General features: G+C 33.2%; 2 protein-coding genes across 5 annotated transcripts in view; one reads left to right on the top strand and one right to left on the bottom strand.

Moving 5' to 3' along the window:
* The window catches only part of LOC118205495 (DENN domain-containing protein 1A-like), a 117575-nt gene extending 102119 nt beyond the window's left edge, over positions 1 to 15456 (bottom strand). For 2 of the 3 annotated variants that reach the window (XM_085811799.1, XM_085811801.1), the window contains exons 1-3: positions 15201 to 15456; positions 1717 to 1781; positions 1488 to 1531 (exon numbers count right to left, since the gene is read on the bottom strand). In XM_085811799.1, the coding sequence (XP_085667925.1) occupies positions 1488 to 1531; positions 1717 to 1781; positions 15201 to 15217 (126 nt within the window). In that variant the 5' untranslated portion in view covers positions 15218 to 15456. Of the gene's footprint in view, positions 1 to 1487; positions 1532 to 1716; positions 1782 to 15200 lie in introns of those variants that run through there. The other variant, XM_085811800.1, reaches the window with a different exon arrangement.
* A 362-nt stretch (positions 15457 to 15818) lies between these two features.
* Gapvd1 (GTPase activating protein and VPS9 domains 1) overlaps positions 15819 to 24947 on the top strand; it is a 120760-nt gene continuing 111631 nt past the window's right edge. Inside the window, exon 1 of one of the 2 annotated variants that reach the window (XM_035366190.2) lies at positions 15819 to 16027. The gene's annotated coding sequence lies outside the window, so the exon portion shown is untranslated. Of the gene's footprint in view, positions 16037 to 24947 lie in introns of both variants that reach the window. The other variant, XM_085811798.1, reaches the window with a different exon arrangement.

Here is a 24947-nt window from a genome sequence, read left to right as displayed (position 1 = left end):
ACTGATATCTGGGCTCATCTCAAAGGTATTAAACTAAAATTTGATCTGTTTGCTGGGCAGCTAGCTAAGAATGGTTTATCTCATTTTCTGAGGTTTAATTTACTACTCTCAGTAAATGAAGACAAGCTTAAGAGTTATGAAAATGGCCTGAGAAAACTGCATTTTGTGTTTAAATACAGATTTCAATGTAATTCAGAAATACCATGCTATCATGCCTTTCAACACAAATTGTGAAGCAGTGAGATCGGATTTGCAGCTTGAATTAAATTAGTAACACTTTAACAATCATCTCAAGCAGTTAGTTAATGTTCCAAAATTAGAATTTAACAAATCATTATTGAAAGCAAGTTTCTAAATTTAATATATCACATCCAGAAAATTAGTGCTATATTTGTTTCATCTTATATATGTGAACAAATGTTTTCTATCATGAACCATAAGAAAGAATTCTATTAGAAATAGACTGACAGATGAGTATTTAGCATCACTTCTCAGAATTAGTATAACCCGAATTTAAGGAAGTTTTAAAAAATGCAGTTGCAGTTTTATTCATCACATTAATATTTGTATATATTTTTTAAAGTTTTAGTATAAATTATATTGGCTCGTTAAATATTTTTCTTTTATTTTTTGGCTCACTTCGAAAGAAGTTTATCCATCACTGCTCTAGTGTATATGTAAGACTACCCTCCTCAGACAACTATCACTATTTCATTTCATCACCACATTTCCATTATTTAGAGAGATGCTATATAGAGTTATGGCTGATATTTAAAATCCAAGCATTTTTATTGACATTAGAAGTCATACAATAATTTAATGCTTCCAAAACTTTAGAAGTTATTGGGAATTTTCTTACTAATTTTAGCAACACCACTCTTGTTCTTGATAAGAATTCTGCTATCAGAAATATCTCTACATTGAGTCTATATAAATCTTACAGCATCATTCAATGCTTTATGAATGAAGTAAGTTTTTTTTAAAATTTAGAGTTTCAAAGCTGCAATAAATAGAAATCTCATGGAAACATTCTCAGGGAAAAAAATTATGTCACCTCCACCATAACAAAACATTATAAAAATAAATAGTACTTTCTGATTATTTGTACCCCAAGAAACATGCCAACTAATTTGTGACTTTGTGAAAATCATTTGTTGGACTGTTTTTATGGTTCACAGATACTGTTCTAATACTGACACTAAATCATAAGAAACAATTTATTTAAAAAAAATCTATACAGCCAATATTTACATTTTTACAACTAGTGGTTACAGTTTAGTGAAATGCCCATTAAATACAGAATGTGCAAATCTAAACTAAAACATATATATGGTATGTGTATGAGTGCATTATTTATTGTCACTTGTATGTTTGAAAACACACTAAAGATGGGCAATTCCAGCAAAAGGTGAAACCAAAGCTACAAATAAACAGAAAATACCCAATAAATAATAAAAATAAATAGTATAAAAAGCATTATTACTCACTTTATTTTTGAAATTATATGGATACATCCACGTAATCCATGGATCTAATTTAAAGGGAGAAAAAATTAGAACCTTATTTTCACTCCATTATATGAAATAATTACAAAAAACATTAGATTAACAGGTATTTAAAGAAATATAAAATTATGCCTAAAATTTTTTAAAAATTATTTTTTTCACATTCAAGTAATATAAATAGCTCCCTCCCCAAAAAATATTTTAAAATTACCTTGATTGAAATCTGATGGAATGGCAATTTCACAAAAAACTTCAAACACATGCAATGGATTTTTTCTATAAAAGATGACACAACATAATTAAATTAAGAATCAAAAAGAACATAAAATTTTATAACAATACACATATACACAACAATACACAATAATAGAAATATTTAATAAAATGTCAAAAGCAATATTAATTTTAAAATTTAAAAGAAAATCTTTTAGAGCAGTCAAGAATTTAAATAATTCTATGAGTTTGCCTTAGATAATGGACATATAATTTCAACTCTCCCAAGCACAGTATCTAAACTGTTTTTATAAGATTATCTGCTTTATTTGAGAGATGTCATAAATAGAAGTATGTATTTGGGATCCACATTTTTTAAAAATACAGCTTGAAGCCACTTTTCTTAAACAACTAATACATAGTATGTATATTTACAAAACAGAAAAAATTATCTTCACCTAGCCATGGAATAAACTAATAACACAGCTAAAATAAGCTTCACAACTCTTAATGTATGTGATCCCCATACTTTTTTTTTTATCTATCTAGATGTTTTGAGGTTTGTACAGTTGATCCCTCTATATTCAAAATGGTTATATATGAATAGAGCTAGTCTCTATTGAGTAATCTTTCAAAAAGACTTCATTTTCCATAGGCAGATATCCCAAATCCTATGTCATAATAAAAATTTCTGATCTAATCCAATTCAAATACTATTCAAATTATGAAGTACAACAGCCCATCCAGGATTGTTAAACCTGGGTTAACTAGATTATTATTTTATAAATACCAAATGCATACAAGAATTGCTCGGGAAAAAAAAAAAAAAAAAAAGAGAAGAGACTGAACTTTCGCTATTCTTGCTTTATTACTAATTATACAAATTTTCAATCATTATCCCTTTCAAAGTAGTACCCTCTAAAGCACGCTGGAAAACATTATTTTCATAGGCATGAAGTACTTTCATCACATTTTCCTGAATTTCCTCTATGAGCTGGAAAGAATGTCCTTCCAAAATTGTTTTAAAATTGGGGGAAAAAGTCTAAAAGAGAACAAGTCTAGAGAACCATGTGGGCAGAGCACCATTTTGTCAGATAATTGGTAACACGGAGTGATGCGCAAGCAGGAGAATTTACATAATAGAACACTTAAGTAGACAGTAGTGGAATTTAAAGAGATTCCCCTATTGTTCAGATCTGTTTCTATTGTCACATTTTGTAATTTTTATCGAAATAACAGATGAGCTTCTTAGTAAGACATAAATTTTATTCTCGATTCACAAAGATAGATAATTTAAATACAATTCTATAAAAGTTACAGCTTCACATTCCAGCTTACTATTACAGTTTCTTTCTCTATATATTTTTCATACATCTCCTACTAGTAAAACTTTCAGAATAACTACTTTAAACATTTTCTGACATTGCTCAGCAATGGTTATACACTACAAATATCGCATTGTCACTCCATACTGTTGACATAGAAGATTGTCCAGTTCTTGGATCTTCGGCAACAAAATTTCTGCCCTCTTTAAGCACTAAAACTATTACACTGAATTTGGATCATGCAATCAATATCACTAGTTAAGTATTTAAAGTTAAGAACTATTATATAATATGACTAGTTAAGTATTTAAGTATTTAAAGTTAAGTTAAGAAAGTTTTCTCCAATTTTACATACAATTTCACATACATGTGTTTTCCCTACAACTTCTTCTTTTTTGCTTTCTCACTAATCTGAAGAGCAGCTTAACACAACCTTATTTGACTGGTAGTTACTCGTGAACTAATACATAGATTAGAACCCAATAAAAGGTGATATGTTACCAAAATATGCCACAAGATGCAATCAGTAGCTATTCCCATGCTACTTGAAACCATTCGCATGCAATTCCATCTAGTCTTTTTTTGAACAGTCCATATATTTAGTAAACTCATAGAGAGAAAAAATTTTTATATTTCAATGTAACTTATGTTAATTTTTATAATACATATATAGTACAAAGTCCAAGATCTGAGATTTTCAGGACTTTGTGGTTCTGGATTTCAGAGTTGCTAAGATTTTGGATCATAAGTTCAAATCTAGCATACAGAAATCATAAAATAGTTGTAAATGAACTAATGAAGTCTTATGACCTTAAGGGAATCAAAATTTACACATAAATACACAAAAAAGGAATATTATTTGTTTGCTTTATTAAGAATTTCTTTCAATGCAAATTGTTTTAAGTTGCATTGTTTTTGTATTAATAGTTTTCCTTTAATTTTAAATAAAGAAGTAATACATTGTTCAGTTATAAAGTTCCACTGTTTAAGGTCCTGTAACTGCAATGCTTACTAAATTTTAAATTGAATTGTTTTCATTCTCAAGAACCCATCACTTATCTCGCTATCGGTAGCAATATTTTTAGCTGCTTCAGAGTTAAAGAACTAAAAAATTTTTAAATCTTGCTAATTTTCACAAGTAAAGAAAGGATGGGTTTACTTAATTACAATTGAAAAATGTTCAATCATTAAGAAATATTTGTTTGCGTTTCCTTTCAATATGTGTTTTTGTGATCCCAACACCACTTATTTATATGACTAATTTTGAGTACTGATTTAACGCTACTGGAACAAATTTTTAAATTACCAATTTTAATGACCTTATTTCTCTAGTGATTTCTTTGAAAAGTCCAAATAAATGTAAATCTCTTTCAATTTGCTACTACTCATGCCTTGAAAGATTGTTCTGATACAGATAATTTAGTAGTCATGTAGTATAGTATATGCTTTTAGTTATTTATTAGATGCCACCACAAAAATACTATTTTAAAATCTAAATATGTGATACAATGGTGGGGAAAAAGAAATGACTAAAGCAACAATCAATTTTTGTGCTGTTAATATGATTACTGATAATTTATTCAATGTGCTATAAAGGCATGGCTTAAGAATTTTTACTTTATTTTGAATAATTCGCATAACAAAACAGGCAAATTGAGAACCTTAGTAGATTTTGTATTCGATTTTGAGGGTAAAAGATTTTAATCTCGAAATCGATTGTTTTCCAAAATGAATATTATTGCCAAATTGAAGGACTAGCTATGGGTAATCCCCTCAGTCCTGTACTTGGTGACATTTACATGCACTATTTTGAGGTCAAATTATTTGAAAAACTATATTTTCGTCGGTGGATTCGCTACGTAGATGACACTTTCGCTCTTTTTGATCGTGAGAAGGAAGACTTACACAAGATTTTATCTGTTATAAATTTGATTGATCCAGCTATCAGTTCACTTTTGAGACTGAATCTGAAAATACATTTCTCTTCCTTGATTTTTCTGTTTGTTTACCTTCCCATGATATGTCATGTTACCCGGCTAAGCAAAAAAATGGCTTCTTTTTACTATTATGTATTTTGAGCTCTCAAAGTTAGTTCCTCAAAATCTCTTCTTGCTAATGAACTCAATTATTTAAGATCTGTTGCCCTTGACCGAGGATTTTCTCCTGCAGTCCTTGATAAAAATGTTCGAAAGTTCTCATCGTGCCATCTAAGAACACATTCTGATGTTAGAAATAACATTAATAACCTTGTTGTGCTTCCATTTTATCCTTCTATCAGTTACAAAATTGCACGAATTTTACACAAGTTTAATTTTCAAGTTGTTTTCTTGCCTAATCTGAGGTTCGGTTCTTAAAGATTCTATTTCTGACTTTAATTCATGGGGAATTTATAGCATATCATGTCAGTGTGTGTTACGTTATATTGGCCAAACAAAAAGAGCATTAAAGTTTCGTACAAAGGAACATGAATCTTACATCTGAAAAGGCAAAATTAACAAATCTTCAATAGCTAATCATAGTTCAAAATTCAATCACAATTTTGGTTTTGGTTCTGCTAAAATTATCCAGAAAGCTGGTTCTATTAGGGAATTGGATTTTCTTGAGGCATTTCACATTCACAAAAATTTATCCTGTTTAGGCAATGACTTTAATTCCAATCCAGTCTTGCCTAATGCCTCTAAAATTCTACTAACTTACTTACTCCTTCATTTTTTGTTACTATTTCTGTCAATAGATGGCGCTATCGACTCTTCCACTGGTTCTGTAGGGTATAAATATGATTTATATTCGCTTTCCTACTTTTGCAGAATTTTTTGCTCCTGATGAAGGGGGACCTGCTTTACCCTCGAAATCGATTTTACAAAATCTACACCGAATACAAGCTTATTGACTGCCTGTTTTATTTTCCACGTCGGCGTGTTTCTCTTGTGTCTTGAATTTGCATAACATTTAAAAAATATTTAAAATAAAAAGCACACAAATAATTCAATTATAAAAGCTAAAAATTTAACAGTTTGCAATGAGGTCTATAGAGATGTAAAATAATTTCAGGTTTCCAGCAAAGATAAACAGCCTTATCAGACTTTAAAAACTATGGTTTAAGGATCTGATGACTGGATATTTTCTGTAATCTAAGATATTTATGGAAATCACAGTCTTTTACAGTTTTGCAGTCTACTGCTTAGTATGTGACATATAATAAATATTGCTTGTGATATACAATAAATTATATAAATTTATGTGAAAGAAAAGGCTATATAAATAAGTCAAATATAAAAAAAAACCACTTAAAATCAGAGAGATGGATGTAAAAATACACTACTTGTTAAATAATCAGTCAAATTTTTACTAACTCGCCTTCACCAAAATCTTACTATAAGGAACTATATTAATTCTAGAACACTGAGATAATATTCAATTAATGGTTACAATTTTCCTGATACCTCCCAAATAAGAACTGCTTTCAATTCTTTACATTAAAAAAAAATCCAATAAACATTTTTTAATCCATTAATACCATCTTCTTTGAGATTACTGTATAAGAAAATTAGAATATTTTGTCATTTTTTAAATTTTTTTAACAGTTGTTTGCCTGATACAGTAAATTACAAGTGCTCAACTCTTTTTCAGGTCCCACACCCCTAAAATATTTTAGTATGTTCTGGCACCTTTAAAGCAGTTTCTAGGGAAAATAGAAAGAAAACACAGTTGTATAATGAAATTTTAATAATAATCAAAAATGAAACTTGGAAATAAAAACATATTACAAAAATTAACATTTGCATAAATCTTTAAAAAAAAAACTAATGAGGTTTTATTCTGGGTTTATTGGATATACGTTTTTCAAATCATGGTGCTTTGTTGCTAAAAGCCATTTGCTTATCTGCTTGCACAATAATTTAATTTCTGAATTTTGTTTTGAAAGACAAAACAAGATTAAAATCCAGACTTGCATAAACATGTCATTGCAAATGAAATCGGCACATTTAATGTCTTTTTACTAAGTTCTGGGAACATATTCATAGTAAACAGCAATATTGTTCCAAAGTATTCCATTCAAACTGCATTTCAAAAACAAATTTTTGAACAGTTCTAAAACATCATCCTTTAGTTCATCATTCAACATATTATCAAAACTGAAAGAGGATAAGTTTATACTTCCCATTTCCAATATTTTCAATTCTCCTCTTAAAATACCTTAGACGGTTTAAGTACTTCAATTCACCGAGCTCAGCTTACATTCCAGTTACACACTGCAGTGGGACAAATGAACATAGCTCGCACTACAAATTTACAATTGACAGATAATGCACATACAGGGAGGGTGTTTTGAAACTCATGGGCAAATATTTAAGAGTGACAGAAAACACCTAAACAAGCAGTTTTCACCATACAATGCATGGGCGTAGAGCAAGCAATTAACTGCTAGACAGTGCTGTAATGGAAAGGATACAGTGCAAGTTTTGTTGCATAAGAATTACTCTTATATGCGCCCTCAGGTTGCCATATTTCTCACCACGCCGCCATATTACTACCTAAACATTTTGTCTACATTTCGAATTTTAAGCCTAAAATGTCTCCAAAAACCATGTTTTGAAGACACAATTTAAGCTAAAAATCAGAATCAAACAAACAACAACAACAACAAAAAAATATTAGACAGCAAAAAAGTAAAGGGTGAATCTTCGGATTATAACTTGTCGATTTTTTGGTGAACAACCCTGCTACAGCAACCTGCTAGTTTTTTTTTTTATGCCATTTTGTTTTCACGAAGTAAAGGCATGTTCTTTTTTTTTTTTTTTTTTTTTTTTTTTTACTCAACATTTTTTCCAACAATCTGCTAGCTGAATTACGCTTATGCTAGAACTTTTATAGAACAAAAGTACTTAATCATGACGAAAATTAGGTACGGAATTGGGAGAAAGTGTAGAATCATCCTCTGCTTACCATGTTTTTAAGAATTGCATATACACAGTATCCATGTACGTGCCGATCTATTTTCACTTAAAAAAACATCCCAGAATTTCACAAAAATGGCACACTCTTGACTTTATCCATGTACACATCGACCTATTTTCACTTAAAAAGTCAAAGAAAATTGACAAAAATCCAATTCTTCGGCTAATCTTTGGAATATGGTAACAAGTAGTTTGGCGACATTTTGGTAAGGCAATAAAGGTTACTAGCTAGAACTTTAGCAGTGTACATGGATAAAGTCAAGAGTGTGCGCAATGCCATTTTTGTGCATTTCTGGGATTTTTTTTAAGTGAAAATAGGTTGACGTGTACATGGATGATACCGTGTATGTGCAATTCTTAAAAACACGGCAAGCATTGGGCAATTCTGCACTTCTCCCAATTTCGCACCTAATCTTCGTCATGATTAAGCACTTTTGTTCCATAAAACTTCTAGCATAAGCATAATTCGGCTAGCGGATTGTTGGAAAAAAAAATGTTGAGTAAAAAAAAACAAAAAAAACATGCATTTACTTCGTGAAAACAAAATGGCGTTTAAAAAAAAAAAAAAAAAAAAAAAAAAAAACTAACAGGTTGCTGTAGCAGGGTTGGTCGCCAAAAGACTCGCCAAGTTACCATAATCCGAAGATTAACCAATTCTTCTTACTCTTGTAAAAAGCGCCAAACAAATAAGTGGGCGATTCTGCCCTTTAGCAGTGAAATTGTTTCTAAGTGCTTATTAGCTAAAATCCCGATTGGAATTTTCTGGAAAATGTCACATTACATGTCTCATGATCTCTCATTTCTCTGAGACAAAATAATCTGTGACTCGAACTGTGTATTTCTCAGATTATTACTAAAGTCCTAGCTGAAGGGCGTTATGGTAACCTTTATTGCCTTACCAAAATGTCGCCAAACTACCTGTTACACTATTCCGAAGATTAGCCAAGTAAAGTTTCTAAGCAAAATTATTTGACGAGAATCCATGTACACAGCGATACGTTTTAACTTAAAAAAAGGTTGATCTTTACATTATGGTAACTTGGCGATTTTTTGGCGAAAATTTGGCAACCAACTCTCCTACAGCAACCCTCTATTTTTTTTCCCCACCGCCATTTTGTCTTCACGAAGTAAAGACATGTTTCTTTTCTTTTTATCTACTGAACACTTCTTCCAACAATCTACTAGCCGAATTACACTTATGCTAGAAATTTTATCAAACAAAACTGCTTAATCATGACAAATATTCACTCAAAATTGGGAAAAAGTGCACAATACCATACTCCTTACGCGTTTTTCAAAATAACACATACACATAAACCATGTACACGCCGACTTATTTTTACTTAAAAAAAATCCCAGAATTGCACAAAAATGGCATTGCGCACACTCTTCACTATATCCATGTACACTGCTTTTTTCTCATAAATTAGAAAAATTTCACGAAAATACATGACAATTTTCTCAATCTTTAAACCCGGTAAAAAGAACATATATGAAATTACCTGATCGCCAAAAAGTATTTACCCTTCACAAATATGAACATTTCCACACATAAAATAAATAAAATATCCAAAAACTTTTACCTCTAAATCATCTATTACATTATACACGTCACCAACGAATTCATACCGCAAGCATTACAAATACTTAGTATCAAATATTTAAATTATTTCCATGCACATTTACTTCAACTTAAACGTATACCAAATTCCTACACACATAAAATTCACAAAATAACTATCATTTAATTAAAATATCACTAAACTATGTACACGTCGACTTATTTTTACTTAAAAAAACATCCCAGAATTGCACAAAAATGGCATTGCGCACACTCTTCACTATATCCATGTACACTGCTTTTTTCTCATAAATTAGAAAAATTTCACGAAAATACATGACAATTTTCTCAATCTTTAAACCCAGTAAAAAGAATATATATGAAATTACCTGATCGCGAAAAAGTATTTACCCTTTCCAAATATGAACATTTCCACATATAAAATAAATAAAATATCCAAAAACTTTTACCTCTAAATCATCTATTATTATATAATAGTCATTATATAATAGTCACCAACGAATTCATACCGCAACCATTACAAATACTTAGTGTCAGATATTTAAATTATTTCCATGCACGTTTACTTCAACTAAAACGTATACCAAATTCCTACAAACATAAAATTCACAAAATAACTATCATTTCATTAAAATATAATTAAATTCAAAAACATTACTTGAAATATAAATGAGCACATACATTAAATTAATAAAAATTACCTTACAATCCTAATTACTTTAAACTAAATCATTGCTAATAACAATTTTCCCAATAATACCAAATTCCTTTCCACCTTACATTTAGAACAATGCATAAGAATAATATCCTCAAATAATTAAAAATACTAACTTACCTAATCTTCTTCAGAATCTTGATTACGTGGCGGATACACTTTTCTTATTCATTCAATAAAATTATTGAAAAATTTTTTCTGCGAATTTTTCCTCCATACTTCCTCCGCTAAATAAAAAGCAAACTTCTCTTTATCACAATGTCTAAATACCCATTTCGAATTCACTTTAGTTAGGGCCATGGGATCCAAAAATTAACCAACACTGTTTCACACAACACAAAATAAAGCTAAATACAAAATTTCCAGATTTTTTCCCGATTTCCCCCTTTTTCCGATTAAAGAACCGTAATTCGTCCATTATCACATGACATATCCCATGATCTCTCATTTCCCTCATGCAAAATAATGCGTAATCAGAACTGAGTACTGCTCACATTATTACCAAAGTCCCAGGTAGTAACCTTTATCGCCTCCAAAATGTCGCCAAACTACCAGTTACCATATTGTAAAGATCAACCTAAAAAAACATACGAATTGCACATTCTTGGCAGCGAAGGAATCTACGAACTACGAAAACCTCACTTCAAAAATTAAGATAACAACAATAAATTTCAAAGAATACCATGTACACAGCATTCTGTTTAAATTTAAAAAAAAAAAAAAATCTACGAATTACACAATTGGGCATTGCGCACAAATCAACCAATTAAATTAATCTAAATTACAAACAATTAAAAAAAACAACAATAACAAAATAAATTCATAGTAAAAAAACAATGAACATAACATTCTACAAAATAAAAACAGTAAAATAAAATGCACTTACCATAATATATTCCTGAATAAAATTTCGCCAGTCACAGCAAAAGCCTCTGAGCCTCTGAGCAAAAGTGCCACGATTTTGCTATATCACATGCCTTTCTGAGATTTAAAATTTCGAAAGTAACGATAAAAACTTCCTCCAAAGTTAACATACTACATGAAAACTAGGTACAACTCTAATATACGCCCTAATTTCACCAAATGTGGCGATATGTGTTCTGCGCTGATTTTTGGTGTGATTGCGTGTTCTATGGCAACCCTGTTGACGTTGAAAAATCTTTCGTTGGAGCTCGTTGGTTCGCCTGTGTCTGAGAAGATGGGAGGGAAAGATAAAATGGTAGCTGTTGAATTGAAGTTCGGCAAAAGGAAATATGATTGTGGCTATCCTGTTGAGGGGTAGTGGGTATTTAGAAGTGTGGAAAGAGGGTCTGGGAGATTATTTTTAATGGCAGTGCATGATAGAAGTAGGGATTTGTGATTTTATTTATTTGTGAACCATAGTATAAATTTTCTGGATAGTGTGTCTGGTTGTCATGTAAATGCGATAGTGATTACATGGCAGTATGAAATTTATATTTCTGCTATTCGAAAACGCATTAATTCATGGTAAATGCATTTTATTTTATCCTTGTTCTTATTTTGTAGAATGTTATGTTCATTGGTTCGTTAGTACGAATTTCTGTCGTTATTGTTGTTTTTTTAAATTGTTTGAAATTTATTTTAGTTTATTTTGTTGTTTAGTGTCTAGACTGTACAATTCGTAGATGTTTTTTAAAGTTGAAACAGAACGCTGTGTACATGGTATTATTTGAAATCTATTGTTGTTATGTTATTTTATTAAAGCAAGGAGTGCGAAGATCGTAGATTCCTTCCTTGCCTAAATTGTGCAATTCGTAGAATTTTTTTAAAGTTTAAACAGGATGCTGTGTACATGGTATTCTTTGAAATTTATTGTTGTTATGTTAATTTATTAAAGCGAGATCTGCGTAGTTTGTAGATTCGTTCGTTGCCTACATTGTGCAATTCGTAGATGTTTTTTAAGTTAAAACATGTCGCTATGTACATGGATTCTTATCAAATATTTTTGGTTAGAAACTTTACGTTTTTGCTATCTAAATGTTTTGTTTTTGTTTCGGATTTTTAGCTAAATTGTGTGTTCAAAACGTAGTTTTTGCATGTGCGAAAAAGACAGAAAAAGTTTTTGGAGACATTTTAGGCTAAAAGTTCAAAATGTAGACAAAAAATTTAGATAGTAATATGGCAGCGTAAAGTTGCTCCCCAAAAATATTTGGCGAGAAATTTGCCGACTTGAGGGCGCATATCAGAGTAGTTCCGAAAACTACAATCCAAATCTTAAACTCTGCTGACAGCTACATACTTTACCAGCAACCATTTGACTGCAAATCCACACAAGAACTATCAGAAACGTCTTTCTTCATCCAAGTCCTCATAGCAGCTCCACATTTCGGACTCTGTTTTAAAAGTCCCACAGAAATTCCAAAAGTACACTTCAATCCTCATAAACATACCCGTGAGCAAAAGACTCGTTAACAACTCCAACATCGTACCTTTTAATACTAAATTTACTTTCCACACAATCTGAAATACATGACTGAAATCTTGCCACCACGTCTATCATTGCAACATAGGTCATTTCAAAACACGCACGACACGAACCAACGAGCAATTAAACCACTCCAGCAAAAGATTTTTCAACATCAACAGGGTTGCCATACACCATGCAATCATGCCAAAAAATAGCGCAGAACACATATCGCCACATCGGGTGATATTAGGTCGCATATAAGAATAGAGCCATTACGTATCGCCATTTCTAGCATAAATTTTAGAAAGCATGTCAGTGATCAGTAATCAGGAAAATGCAGGCAACTGGCATGCATGATACAGGGCATGGCAGAAGTGTGAGGACACTATGAATTGTAAAGACATTCTGTAAAGAGCAGAATACCTTTCACATATTAGCATGCGAAAGTTTCCCTTGCCATAAATGTGCCCACTTTGGCGAGTATTACAGGATGAAATATTACACCCCTATCATGTATACAAAATGCAGGCCTTCATACCTGCAGATTATGCACTATATGATGAGTTTGTAAATTGGTTTTTACAACAGCTAGCAATGTACATGTGTTATTCATGGATGAATGCACCTTTACTCATGAAGGCATTTCTAATACACACGGTGCACATCTAGCAAATCTCATGACAAACATCCTCATGCATATTAGAAACGTTTCAGCATAAATGTTTGAGCTGAAACTGTGGGTGATCATTTGATCGGCCCATACCTTCCGTCATTCCAGCAGAACATACCTCACATTTATGTAACAGGCATTATCAAAGTTACTTCAACTTGTTGCAGCCAGCATATAAGCACATATGTGGTTCCAGCACGACAGAGCACCATCCCATTTCAGCTTGGATGATTAGATGAATTCCTAGGACAATGGATTGGTCGGTTGCACCCCCACCTTGGCCACCATGCTCATCCAATCTCTCCTTTCTAGACTTTTTCCTGTGAGGCCATTTGAAAAGTCTTGTCTACGAAAGCCCCATTGATTCCGATGAGGACTTAGTTATCTGGATTTCTGTTGTGACAGGTGAGACCCAAGAAATGCCGGGCGTGTTTGAAAAAGTGCGCCGCTTGCTATCACGCAGTTATAATGACTTCATTACCGCAGGCAGTCACTCTTTTAAGCAGCTTCTGTAATTATGCCACATGCTGTCAATAAAATTATTTAGTACCTCTTCTATCTGTTTGGCGTTCAATTTTTTCATGTGACAGTGAGAGATACCTTTTAGTGGTTCACTGCTTGCTCTTCATCCATGCATTGTATGGTGAAAATTGCTTGTTTAGATGTTTTCTATCACCCTTTAAATTTTTGCCCACGAGTTTCAAAACAACCTGCATTTGGAAAGAAAAATTGCTTAATTTCGCAACTGCTGAAAGATTAAAGGAAGAGATTCTAGAGTCCCCTCTAGGCACCCCCCCTAAAGGCTACTAACTTGTAACCCTGGTTGGGAAACCCTGCAGTAAATTAAAGGCAGGGAAGAAAAATAAGCTTCAGTACTGATGAATTAAGCTGTTTAATTTACAATACACCGTAACTATCAAATATCGATGTGTACATGGATACAGAGTTTGTGCAATTCTTAAAAACATGCCAAGCAGTGGATGATTCTGCACTTTCCCCCATAAATGGATATTCTGATGTAAAATAAGAATACATACATTAATACAATAACAAAAGTTAAGAAATCAATTTTTTCCCAATTTTTCTCCAAATACCAAAATCTCCATCACAAAATTTTATTTTAAATATTCGAATATGAAAACACACACTTAGAAATTAACACTTTATTATTTTATTACTAAACAATATTATCATATTTTCTTTCCCAAATAATACTTCGAGTTTAGATTTTAACATAAAAAAAGTTGAAGCTCGATTAAAGGTAAAAACACAGCACTTAAAATTAAAAATAATAAATAAATAAAATATAAACAAGGATTCTTTAAATATCAAATGTAGCATTTGAAGTATATACAATAACTTTCCTTTCAGACAAATTAAAAAAAAAAAAAAAAAACTCCGAATGAGTGAAACACTATTTGAACGTTTGAAGTGTTAAAAGTACGCCCAAAGAGCTATCATTTTCTATTAAATCAGAAATTATTGAAATACAAATATGCATTTATTAATTTTAAAATAAATAAATGGATATTTGTATTTCAATAACATAATATCATTAGGAATACTGAAACACAGGCAATATATTTCCTCTACAGATATGCTATAATATACACTGATTTTGCGATTATAATACATACATATGCACACATCCATTAAAAAATTAAGAGCAGAGAAAACAAACTAAAAGCATATTGTTTTTCCTATATGAATATATAAAGTGCAGAACAATTTACTTTTTACAATAAACATCATATAATTAATGTAGAGAGAAAATGATAATTCAAAATCATAAAAATGTTCATACTTTATTCTCGTTCCCATTTTCCCTTTTTTCAAAACACATCTGAGCCCTCTCTATAAACATATTTTAGTTTCGGCGCTAAAAATCTGCAAGCCATCTACTACAAAAATTCAGAGGATAAGCTTTTTGATTTACATGTTATTCTGAAGGCACAATAACAACTGAGGACGGATAAATGGATTGAAGCGTTGAAATTAGACGGAAACACATATTAATTAATTTCCATGAAACTAGTAATCCATTGTAATCAAACACAATTATCGCGGTATTGCCATACTTAACGTCCATTTTATGAAAATAAATATCTCAACAAATTTTTCTGTAAATAAATTAAAATTGTAGTTATAAATACCTATAATCTCTCTTAAATTCAATTTTTGAAACGTGAAGTTATTACGGAAACAAAATTATTTTTTTTCATTAATCTAAATAAAATATCTAACATTAGTTATATGTTCCAAAAAATTTACTCATTAGTACAAATGTACTCATTAGTTCAAAATTATATCCAACTGAAGAAACATTTTCTAAGCAAGATTTAATTTTTAGAGGAGATCATTCAATTTTTCCTTTATATTTCCTTCAGATATAATTATTTCCGTCATTAATGGAATGGCAATCATGCTGAACGTCAACATCTGAAATCAGAAATTATTAAAGATTTTAGTGGGTGGGCTAGTCTAAGCAATTAATGTTAAATTCATGATGATTTTAACCCCATGGGCAGTAGTAGCTTTCATCAATAAATACATGTCAAAGTTTTTGATGTTACAAGCTATTGCAACTTTCTCGCTGTAGTATGTTTTGAAATATTATTTATTTTTCCAGGCGTAAGTGAAGTAAGTCTGCTATATATGTACATTTTGGTTAAATATTCACAAGTATTATACGGTAAATACTCGATTAGTGTTTTATAAAAAATAGCGAAATACTATTTTACATATTTAATTATTCTTGCATGTCGTCTGTCTTAATCATTAGTTGTGCAAGACGTCATCGACTGATACGACTGAATAATTTAGTTAATTAACTTCAAACTTGCAAAATGCATGTTTTTTAAATTCACATTTGTTATTAGAGTTGAAAGCATTGAAAATTAAAACATTGCTGACTCTTTTTTTTTTTTTTTTTTTTTTTTTTTTTTTTAAGAAACGATTTTAAAATTTGTGCCGATAATTTATGTCATTACTGCAGTTATGTCTAATGAATTTCAGTAAAAGTGTGTTCATACCATCATATAAACAAAGAAATGTTTTTGCCTCATAACCTGTTATTTTATTTAACTATTGTTATTGCTTTGGTGAAGATATCGTTAGTTTACAGTCTGAAAAATCATTAGTTTTGAAGGAGTCATTTTTCAAATTTTACGAAGCTGAAAAACAAAATGTATTATCAACATATTAAATTTTATCCTGGAATTTGTTAATCTTGGGTGTTGAATTGAATGTGTTTGCATATTTTATCAATATGAAAATTACACGTGTTGCCTTAAAATACTAAAGTATTTAGAATATTTTTTGAGATAGTATAAAATTCTTTACTGTTTGTAATGATTTAGTTTAGTTATTATACTTTATTTAAGTGCAATATCATTATTAAGAAAATGTGGTATAGATTCAATGTTTTTGCTACTCAGTGGAACTTAATGAATTCAGGAAAAAATTTGGTACTCTTCTGTTATTGGGACCAAAATAAAAAATGTATCCATATGTGTATGTCAACATATGTATATGTGTGTGTATACACACACACATACATAGTGTGTATTTGGTGGTCGTGTGTGCTTAATGCATGATATAATTAAAGAAAATAAGAGTAGACAATCTCCTATAACAAAAGAATATATTAAGTACTAAATTACAATTTAAATTACATTGCAGAGATCAACACAGAGCTCGGAACACAGTTCATGCTACCTTCGCGTACAGTTGTGTGACGAGAAGTCTGAGTGAGTAATGACGTCGCTTTGCTGCTCCGATTAAGAACTGGATTTTACACGTGGCGCCATCTCGTGAATAGAAGTTGAAGTATCTGTCGGAACGCCACAGTACTTCCCCCCAAGTACCATCGGTACATTATAAGTACTTTGGGTTAAATTTAACCTTTCTTCCAGATCTGGTAGTTTTAGGTTGCTCTTTAACGGGATGTAAGCTTTCTTCCGGGAGTGATGTTGATGAGGAAGTTGTTGGATCTTGCATTAGAAATGCTGGTTTGAGACGATCGATTCCAATCACTGATTGTTTGCCATTGCAGATGATGGTGAAATGTTTCGGTGTTCGTTTGACAACTTTGAATGGACCATCATATGAAGGTGTTAAAGTTGGCTTGATTGCATCGTTGCGCACGAATACGTGCGAAGATGTCTCAAGCGCAGGATGTACAAAATAGCTTGGCTGGTTATGCAAAGATGCTGGGGTTGGCGAGATATTGCTCATGGTCTCACGTAAACGTTGAAGGAATGTTGGAGGGTCGATTACTGGAGTAGATTCTGGGTGAAAGAATTCACCTGGCAGACGGAGGGTTGCACCATATAACATTTCAGCACAAGTGCTACCAATGTCTTCTTTGAATGCTGCGCGAAGATCAAGCAAGACTAGGGGTAAGGCTTCTGTCCAGTGTGTGCTACTGTGGCACTTCAGACCTTGTTTGAGAGATCGGTGAAAGCGTTCCACCATCCCATTTCCAGATGGATGGTATGGTGTTGTGCGAATATGGCGAATGCCAAGAAGAGAGGTGAGGGATGCGAACAAGTGACATTGAAATTGTCGGCCTTGGTCAGTAGTGATGGTGGTAGGCATGCCAAATCTTGAAAGCCACTGGGAGATGAATGCTCGAGCTACAGTTTCAGCGGATATATTTTCAATAGGAATGGCTTCAGGCCATCTTGTGTACCGATCAATACAAGTGAGGAGGTAAGTGTAACCATTTGAAGGAGGCAATGGGCCAACCAAGTCTAAGTGTACATGATCAAAGCGTCTTGCTGGAAGGTTAAATTGTTGAATGGGGCTGTGAGTGTGACGGGATACTTTACACCGTTGACATCTAATACATGAACGAGTCCATTCTGCGATGTCTTGATTCATTGCTGGCCAGACAAATCTGTCTGCGATCAGCTTTTTGGTGGCACGGATTCCAGGATGTGCCAAATTGTGCAAGGCATTAAACACTTCACGTCTAAAATTGACAGGAATATAGGGACGTATTCTATTGTTCTCTATGTCACACTAAATTTTAAGCGTTGGATCAATGTGCAGCGGTTGTAACTGAAGGGAGGTTTGTGGATTTGAGATTAGGTTCTTGAGTTCCTCATCATGCAATTGAGCTTTTGAAATTTCAGAGAAATCTGGGGTAGTGAGGTTGATATTGTTTACCCGAGACAAGGCATCAGCGACACAATTATCAGTACCAGAGACATATCTGATATCTGTACTAAACTGGGCGATGAAATCCAGATGTCGAAGCTGACGAGGAGAACATGAGTCAGAGTTTTTCCTAAAAGCGAAGGTTAATGGTCGATGATCGGTGAAAATGATGAAGTCGTGTCCTTCCAAGTTGTGCCGGAAGTATTTAACAGCACAGTACACAGCAAATAGCTCTCTGTCATATGTGCTGTATTTCCTTTCTGCAGTAGTGAGTTTTCTGGAAAAGAATGCCATTGGGGAAAGTCCTTTAGTGGTATGGGCTTGAAGCACTTCTCCTATGGCCGTGTCAGATGCATCTACCATTATAGAGAGCTGATCACTAGGTGAGTGATAAGAAAGTGTGGCTGCATTTGCCAGATCGTGTTTGCATTGCACGAATGCTGCAGATGCAGATTCAGTCCAAGGGACAGCTCGTTGATCGTTTTTTTTGCTATTCTTCAGAAACTCATGTAGGCAGGCTTGTGTTTTTGCGGCATTTGGCAGAAAGCGTCGGTAGAAATTTAACATTGCTAGAAAACGCTTCAGTTCAGAGATGGTTTTGGGCTGAGGTAGGTCGTTAATTGCTTTGACTCTTTCCGGTAAAGGTTTAACTCCGTTCTGGGTGATAAGACATCCAAGAAAGGAAACTGAGGGTTGACCAAGTACACATTTGGATGGATTTAGTTTTAATCCATGATCTTTAAGGCGAGTGAAAATCTGACGCAGATGTTGAAAATGTTCTTCCGCATCTGTAGATGCAACCAGGATATCATCAAAATATGGAATGCAGAAATCGAGGCCAGACAGTACTTGGTGTATGAAACGCTGAAATGTTTGGCCAGCATTGCGAAGGCCAAATGGCATATATAAGTACTCAAAGAGGCCAAATGGTGTAGTCACTGCGGTCTTGGGCACATCTTCAGCATGCACTGGGATCTGATGATATGCTCTGGCAAGATCGAGGGTAGAAAATATGTTTGTTCCCTGAAAAAGATGGGTACAGTCTTGGATATGTGGGACTGGATATCTGTCAGGGACTGTGACGGCATTAAGTCGACGATAATCTCCACACGGCCGCCAGTCACCATTAGACTTTTTAACCATGTGAAGTAGACTGGCCCATGGACTTTTAGATGGGCGAATGGTTCCCTGTGCTAGCATGAATTCAAATTCTTTGGGAGCAGCTTTTAGCATCTCTGGAGAAAGACGACGAGGCTTGGAAAATACAGGTGGGCCATGTGTTTCAATGTGATGATACACTTCTGGCTGATGAGTATGCTGCCCTGATTTGGATGGGTTTAAAATGTCAGGGAATTCTGCTAATAACCGATGAAACCGTGTGCTACCCGATAAAACACTTATGTTGGTAGGTACATTCGATATGTGAGAAGCTTGGCCCTGTGATGTCAGCTGAGTTGTAGCATCAATTAAGCAATTATTCTTGACATCCACTAGAAGGTGGAAATGTGTCAAGAAGTCGACACCAATAATTGCTTGAGTTACATCCGCAATAATAAAAGGCCAATTGAAAGTCCGGCGCAAGTTTAAATCAAGTGTCAATAGTTTGGTGCCGTAGGTTGCAATTTGGGTACCATTGGCTGCATACAGTACAAGTTTATTAAGTTGGTGAGCATTTGTTTTAGTTCTCAGGAGCACTGATATGTCAGCTTCAGTATCTACTAGAAAACATAACTGAGTTGAACGATCAGCCAGTACTATTCTGTCGATGTGGCGGACATTCTGTTGGCCAGCAGAAGACCGCCCATTTAGTTTCCCGCTTGTACAAAAGTGCATGGAGGGGCACGCTTGCGAGCTTGAGAGCTGAAATTCATATGATAAAAACATATGCCACTTTTGGGTTCTTTGTACTGCGTTCGAGTATTATGACGAGATTGACTCCTGCTTCGGGCACGAAATTTATTACGTGGGTCCTGATTTGATCGATTGTATCTCCGTGAAGCATGAAGACTTGTAGAGAGTTCAGATACTTTTTTGGTCAATTCAGCCACTTGTTGTTCGAGGGATGAACTGGAAGGTGCAGCATTAGCAGCACTGACATAAGCTGGAGTAACAAGTTCATTAATTTTGTCAGCCATTGCTGCTAAACGGGTTAGATCTTCATTGGAAGCAGCGAGAATTATTTGTATGTTATTAGGGAGACGCGAAAGCCATAGTGACTTCAACAAGTCGTCACTAAAATGGCTTCCTGCCAGATCACGCATTCGTGACGGCAAGTATGAAGGTCACTGATCTCCAAGTTCAAGTCCTTGTAGTAAAGTACGTATTTTTGAAGATTCACTTTCTGAATAGATTTCAATGAGCCGCTGTTTCAGTTTGGAGTATTTATCACAATCAGGTGGTTTGAGAATTAAGTCATGCACTGAATTCAGAATATCAGACTCAATTGCTGCAACTACGTGGTTGAATTTTGTAGAATCCTCACTTATGCGAGCGATAGAAAATTGTGCTTCGATCTGAGCGAACCACAATGAAGGATTATTTTTCCAGAAAGGCGGTGGCTTCACCGCAACGCGTGTGATTTGTGGCTCTGGTGGAATATCGTCGGGCATACTGATAGATAATTTTCACTTTAATTAATAAATACTTATCAGCACAAATATTGTAGCATGAGGATACACTATTGATATTTTACCATGATAACAATAAATATTTTAACCATGCAGAAAAAATTTACGTAACGATACACACACAAATAATACAGGGTCAGCAATTACACACACAAATAATATTTTACCGAAATGCATTTGAAAAGAAACCCTTATTTGAGATAAAAAAATGATGCGTTCATTTTGTATTGTGCACACACAAAATCACCACTTCACACTGCTAAGGCACAAAAAGGAAATCACTCCTGTAGCACGTGGGAAAAAAATTCACTACTTTCGAACACTGAGAAAAGAATTTTGCCGTAGCACGTTGCAGAAAAATTACTGATGTAGCACATTTAGCGAAAATCACTGTTGTAGCACATTTGTCACAAAAGTTGAATGATCAAAGAATTATTGCACGACGGCGAAGTCAGCGGAACGGAACAGATCACATTGATGATTTGCTGAAGCTCCTTGCGATGATATGCACGACTTTGAAAAAAACACAAGCAATATATATCAATACTTCTAGAAATAATTGAAGGGGTACATTGTAGCATACGTTTAATGTCCATATTCGTTGTTATTTTTAGTCAGTTCTTCAGAATGCCTTGGATGCACGTGGCTTAGGGTCGTTGAAAATCCATTCTCAGTAGCGTGCTCAGTCAAAAGGTCACCACTTTTGGTGGTCGTGTGTGCTTAATGCATGATATAATTAAAGAAAATAAGAGTAGACAATCTCCTACAAAAGAATATATTAAGTACTAAATTACAATTTAAATTACATTGCAGAGATCAACACAGAGCTCGGAACACAGTTCATGCTACCTTCGCGTACAGTTGTGTGACGAGAAGTCTGAGTGAGTAATGACGTCGCTTTACTGCTCCGATTAAGAACTGGATTTTACACGTGGCGCCATCTCGTGAATAGAAGTTGAAGTATCTGTCGGAATGCCACATGTACATCCATCCATATATACAATTCTGAATCAAATCCCAATAACAGAAGAGTACTAAAACTTTCCATGCAAATAGTAGGTTTTGCTGTTACAAAATGAACATTTAATGCAACTACTAAAACTTAAACTGGCTTTGAACTGTATACTACTAAAGTGCAATTTAATGAAAAAAATGGACTTTTTTTGGGTATGTTATAAAATTTGTTAATCTTGGGCTTGATATATTTGGTAAGTTGAAAAATTCTGCGATTTGCACATATATTGTTATAGTATTGTTTTTTTTTTTTGTTATGTCATAGCTGTCTGGGGTATTATGCCTATGAAGGTTACCATTGGGGAAGACTTTTAAGAGAAAGAGTTTATAATCATATTTATATTATACATAAGGAAAACCTCATACTTTCAAACCATTCTACTCTCATGGGGCAAATCTGAGCTATTATGAATTCTAAATGTGACAAATCTGTTTATGTGATGCATACATAGGGAGGCCATTTGTCCTGGATTCCAGCTGTGCATCCTACATGAATAAACATTGTGTAATTAGGGATTCATTCAAATAAATGTAGTTTCTATAGTATCTCCATGTACAGATCATGTTATTTTTGGAGCCTTGCATTCACAGCTTTGAGCAGACAATAATATACCATGTGAAATTTTTATGTGTGGGAAGTGACATATCAACAGTGGTGTTGCCAATATGTCAATGTACCATCAGTGCAGGGACAACATGGAACTTGTCTACTAACCACCAAACTGACTTGTCCTAAACTGTCTTTGTATCAATCACATGTTACTAATGAATCGCTGAGCTCAACTGCCACATCTCTCTTATTACATAATTTTACATCTGCACTGGTGACATAAAATATGTTTGTGGCAACATGGTGAGAATTGGTTTCTTAAGATACCAACAGAAAAGGCTAATGTTTCTTCATTCTCTCCCAAGCTCTCAGACTAAAAACACATATTCGCTGACAACTGCCTTCCATGCATCCTGACACCAACAACTGACCGCATTAACCACATACTCTCAAAATCAACTCGATCCTCCATTTACTAATACAACCTCCAAATATATATGTGTCAGCAACTAAATCAAGTGCTACTGGTAGATATTTTTAGAGGTTAGAAAAACAAACTATATTTTCTCTGTTAAAGCCAGAATTCTTCCAAATGGCAGACAAGAAAAGAAGTCGAAAGTTAGCGAAATGGCAAATAATTTTCTTTTATGAAGCAGGCAAAAACTGATTAATACTTATTGCATTTGATGCAGCTCAAAATTTTGACTTGCATATTGTGGGTGAAATGATGCTAAATGACACATTGAGTCTCCAAAATGAAAGAAGATAAATAAAAAAACAGCATCTTTCCACAGTGTCGCACAGTATTTTTGGAAAAACGAATTTGAAGAGGAGGCATGACAGATTGCACTGAATGTAGCAGTATTTTCATGCCACATACTCACACACAGTCAGTCATTTAGATCTATGGCTTATATGTCAAAATTAATGCATTTATATTTTGGAAAAATATTTTGTTGTGCATGTACAAAAACTGAGGCAGCGGTTAAATATGTGATAAAACTCTTCACAATCTTAACTCTGAAAATCAAATCAAATCTTCAAACCACAAAGATTTAAAGCTGTTTCTGATCCTTGTTAGACATTTTGATCACAAAGAAGGTGTTCAAGTTAAAATTCTACATTTAATCACTCTTCCCAGGGAAATCCTTCTGGAAATAATCATTAAGTTCAGTATTGGCATTCTGGATTCAAATTTTTTAGGTGTTAACAGAAAAGGATCAAGTAACTATTTTCTTGACTGAATAACCATTTAAATCATCCAGTAATTGGTGTAGGCTGCACAGCACACATAATTGATAATGCAGATCAGATTTGCTTCCTGGAGATATGAAAGAATAATCATTATTAGAAAATCTTAAAAAAATTTGTGCTGATGCATAGGTAGAATACGAGTGATTAGTAATCACTTGTATCACTTGTATTCGACCTAGTAGAGATATTCAGAACAAGGTGGCTAGCTCTATTGCCCACAGCTAGAAGAGTGTTGCAATTTCTTAATCCTCTTAAATCATATTTTCTTTCAATTTATATGTGTCCAATAGTTAAAAAAAAAAAAAAAAATTTTTTTTTGAATAAATAAGCTGAAATTAGGTTTCAGCTCCTCCAAATACAAGCAGTAGTGTTTCATAATTCAATAAAAAGTACTGAAAGAAAGGAAAGAACAGGTGTTGAAATTTCATTAGAAAGTAATGTTCTTAATAAAGAAAGAATCAATTCTACATTTTTACCACCAAGCTTGAACACTATTTTAAATAATATAAGTGAAAATGGAATCATAGACCACTAATGGTTTATTAATCTCATACAGCTTTATGTGAATATTGTTTATCTAGAATTATAGGGCCAAGTCACGAAGTCCATTAGAGGAAATTACTTATTGAAAATGTATTAATTTAAACTGTCAAGTAGATTAGATCAAAATAGAAGAAATAAAAGTTTGTATGAAAAAATATTTGCCTGTAATTGAATACATATATAGCTCTGGAAAATGAATTGTTAGATGAAATATCATATTTGAAATATGTAAATTTTGAAAAGCCTGAACAATGGAAGAATGAAAAAATGCCAGCCGATAAAGCTGGATTACAGTTTTAAATTGTTTCAATCAGTGCTTTTCAATTTTTAAGATAAATTACAATTTTAGCCAGAGCGCACCAAAGCCGTAAAAAGGATGAGCTCCGGTACTTCTTTTTAT

This window comes from Stegodyphus dumicola, chromosome 2 (assembly GCF_044657685.1).
Source record: "Stegodyphus dumicola isolate Sdum_Otavi_A_Nest chromosome 2, ASM4465768v1".
Classification (NCBI taxonomy): domain Eukaryota; kingdom Metazoa; phylum Arthropoda; class Arachnida; order Araneae; family Eresidae; genus Stegodyphus; species Stegodyphus dumicola.
This window is presented reverse-complemented; position numbering and strand designations above follow the sequence as displayed.